The sequence below is a fragment of the Scardinius erythrophthalmus genome (genome assembly GCF_964197995.2).
Source record: "Scardinius erythrophthalmus genome assembly, chromosome: 17".
NCBI classification, from domain to species: Eukaryota; Metazoa; Chordata; class Actinopteri; order Cypriniformes; family Leuciscidae; genus Scardinius; species Scardinius erythrophthalmus.
Window position 1 is genome coordinate 5,678,844 of NC_138237.1, and position 3,805 is coordinate 5,682,648.

Sequence of the window (3,805 nt, forward strand, 5' to 3'; positions counted from 1 at the left end):
TAGATAATTATTAAGTTTCAGAACTGAAAGCTGTTCATGCTCATCACTGCAACCTTTCATGCCACGATCTAAATATAATGCTATAATCAACACTTCACGGTTAGTTAACCTTGAGAGCTGCAATAGTAAAAACACGCTAAAGGTTTTCAAGGGAGTTCCACATGTAATAGCTATTTCATATGCAAAGATATAGCGAATCAGAGCAGTGGTTTACACTGAAGTCTTTCAGCAGACACGCTCCTTCAAACAGAGCTTTTAAATCAGAGCCTAAAATCAGGGTAGGAAAATGCTTTTTATTTCTAAATTATGACAATTTTCTATGTAAAAATCATACTATCATTATAAGTGCACTCCAGAAAACATTATAAAACAATGCAGTTCATGTACCCTTTAATCAATAGCTAGTGAAGTTTGATTGTTTGTCAAGGGAAATTTTTGGGGAAGAGATGTGTTTTGTTTCTTTGTGGAGTTCAATTATTTTCACCATTAGTGCATATGAGGCATTTGTGTAAAAGTGGCAACAATAGCCTATTAAATAATAATTAATATTTCAAATGACTTGTTTTAGCTGTTTATCCGTGATGCATTAAGATATTGAAGACTTTTTTTTGTATTATAATCTTTCTCTGCACAATGTAAAACAATGAACCTAGATTGTAATATAAGGTACAACGGGTTTAAAAATGTGCTTATCACTACCCCCATAGTGTAAGAGAATATATATTGTGAGTGACACCAGGTTTTTGCGTATAGTTTAGAGTGACAACTTTGATATCAAAATGCATACAGGTTGGCAGGTCTGCTATTTGAAGAACTGTACATTTTGAGACGTGAGAAATAAAAAAAAAACAAAGCTAATGTGATTTAAATTGATTTAAATATGTAATAATTTACATTAAAACAAAGGGTTTAAATGTGTGGTAATAAATCCTCTTTTAAAACTAAAATTGCACCAGATTTTTCCATTTATGTTTAAACAGGCATTTACAATATGAGAGATGAAGTTTGTGTAAAAAATACTTCATCACTTCAGTACTCTAATACAAGTTATAAAAAGGTTGTTTTAGTGAATACATGCAATGCATTATTGACCTTCACGTCTCATAGAGTTATCATGAGAACAGCAGAATAAAGTTCAAACTGACTATTCTTGTTCTACAAAATATGACTGGTTAATATAATTTATGAAAAAATTAATTACAAAACAAGTACATATTCTCTGGAAGCCGGGCTAAATGAGTAAACTCTGTTACTGCATTCCTGCCATGTCTCGACACACACATCTTATCTGATTACTTGCAATTAATAGTGCAGACAGTACGCCTGAAAATATCTGATTTGAGATCTGATTGCTTGAAAAAAATGTGAGTTTTTAGGGAAACCTTCATATCTTGCAAACTATTCCATTGTGTTCATTGTCATTCACACTTTTAATCGATGTCTGAAGTGTTAGAAGGTCAGTAAAACTGATAAATCACGTTACAGCGGTTGAGAAAAGAGAAGGGCAATGCTTGATCAAACTGTCAAACACTAATAATTTAACCTAAAACCTTGACCTTAAACCTTTAGATTAAATCACTCTATTAAAACAATAGAATGTCAAATCATTTGTAAGTGCAATATTTAGAAATCATGGATGTGAATGTAAACTTTGCTCAATTCAATTCACATTTATTTGTATAGCGCTTTAATACAAATCATTTCAACAGCATCCTGAGACAAAACAGAAAAGCAAATGGAAAATACTTAGATTTGGGCAATGGGCAACTTTGGGCAACCCTTTTTCTCATGAGTCCGTAGATGAGCCAATTGGGTGAATCTTTTCTCACATGAAGAGCAATGATACGGCCTCTCTCCAGTGTGAATTCTCTCATGATCTTTCAGGGTTCTTGACTGAGAGAAACTCTTCCCACAGTGTGAACACTTGTACGGTTTCTCTCCAGTATGAACTCTCTGGTGTTTTTTTAACTGTGTGTTTGTAGTAAAGCTCTGCCCACAGTCAGAGCACACATAAGGTCTCACACCAGTATGAACACGCCTATGCACTTTTAAATACGTCAGTAGTACAAAACTCTTTCCACAAAAAGAACAAATGTGAGGCTTCACAGTAGAATGAATTTGAAGGTGTCTTTTTAATTTTGATTCCGCAACAAATGTTTTCTCACACTGATCACAGCTGAATGATCTCTGAACAACAGAGTGAGAGAGCAGATGATCATAGAGAGCCCTTTTCTGAGTGAATCTCTTTCCCCAGTGAATGCATCTTAACAGATTTTCTTCAGTGTGATTTTCTTCAGTGTGAAACAGTCCACACTCAGAGCAGGTTAAAGATCCTTTGTCTCCAGATTTTCCAGCTTGTTTTTGTGTGAAATTCTCTTCAGTCTTTGAAACGACTGCATTTCCATCTTCATTTTTGAAATGAGATTCTTGAAACAGATGTTGTTTGTCTTCATTTTTATATTTCAGGTCTCCTTCTTCATTTGTGAAATTATGCTGTTTGTCGTCATTCACTTCCATTGGGTCTAAAATCAACACAAAATTCCCAAAATTCAAATAAAGCACAAATTCAGTTTACTACGGAGTCTATTGTATCTAGTTTTAGATGTTTTGTTATATCCTCCTGAGAACCAGAAACTTTTTTTTGACCTTTATGTGTGATTAAATATCATATTTAGATAAGAGGGCTAAATTTGATTCAGTTGTAATCAGGGTTTGAAATTAAATTAACACCCGCCATAAATCAGCTGTGTCGGGTAACACTTTCAAATCACTAGCAAATTTGGCGTGTTATTATGTTAACTCACCTTGCTGGTGAAGTCCGTGTAAGCCAAATCTGCACAAGATGTAAAATGTAAAATAAGATGTAAAATAAGTATTTGATATCCCCAGTGTGTGTGTGTGTGTGTGTGTGTGTGTGAAGTTTTAGCTCAAAATACCACACAGATATTTTTATATAGCATGTTAAAATTGGCAATGTTTGAGGGTGAGCAAAAACGCACTCTTTTGTGTCTGTTCCTTTAAATGCAAATGAGCTGCTGCTCCCGGCACTGAGGGCGGAGCTTCAAGAGCTTGCACTCACACAGACATGCACTGAACATTTAAAAAACTTTTAGCCTTTAATGTTCAAACCGGATTCAGACAATAATGGAGACGAGACTCAAGAACATGTAGAAGCAACAGGATATTTCTGAACGGTTCTTTGATGCATTTATGTAGCTTATGCGTAGTTATCTTCTAGTCATTGATTTGCATATTGTATCTTGATAATCTATAAATCGTGTTCCGGGGGCGGAGTTTATGTAAATTTGAGTGTTTGTGATGTCACTAACCTGGGAGGAATGTTGTGAAGTCTCTACCAGCCGTTTGTTGTAGTCCTTAAAAAAAATTTTCTTTAAAAGCAAATATCTCCCTTTGCTTTGAACTTTGAGCATTTTAACTTTACAGATGTTGTTTATGCTCAAACAGCAACATTACACACTAACTAAAGTTAGAAAAGTGAAATCATAATCAACCACCCCTTTAAGAATGTAGTAGCCAAATTGGCCAGTATTCAGTACAAGGGATTTTCATAGGAAAAAGTCTAAGCCTGGGTCTCAGGAGGATATGTGAGTTTTCATCTTAATGTTCCTCATCAGTCATTAAAGAGAATGAAGGAAAACACCAACCTATTTGTTCCTCTGTATCTTCATCATTTATTCTGCAGGGTTCTTCCTTAATCTCCATCTTTACAATAGTATGTCCGTAGTTTCTCCTGGAGTAATTCCTCCTGCTTGCTTCTTCTTCTCCTGTGGGAAGATGGGAATAT

The 3,805-nt window shown here is 34.8% G+C and overlaps 1 protein-coding gene across 3 annotated transcripts in view; it reads right to left on the reverse strand.

Moving 5' to 3' along the window:
- Positions 1–1,653: 1,653 nt before the first annotated feature.
- The window catches only part of LOC308705862 (uncharacterized protein), a 4,487-nt gene continuing 2,335 nt past the window's right edge, over positions 1,654–3,805 (reverse strand). The window contains exons 3-6 of one of the 3 annotated variants that reach the window (XM_081391139.1): positions 3,666–3,785; positions 3,330–3,374; positions 2,805–2,833; positions 1,654–2,522 (exon numbers count right to left, since the gene is read on the reverse strand). In XM_081391139.1, coding sequence (XP_081247265.1) covers positions 2,508–2,522; positions 2,805–2,833; positions 3,330–3,374; positions 3,666–3,785 — 209 coding nt within the window. In that variant the 3' untranslated portion in view covers positions 1,654–2,507. The remainder of the gene's footprint in view (positions 2,523–2,804; positions 2,834–3,329; positions 3,375–3,665; positions 3,786–3,805) is intronic. The other 2 variants (XM_081391137.1, XM_081391138.1) reach the window with 2 other exon arrangements.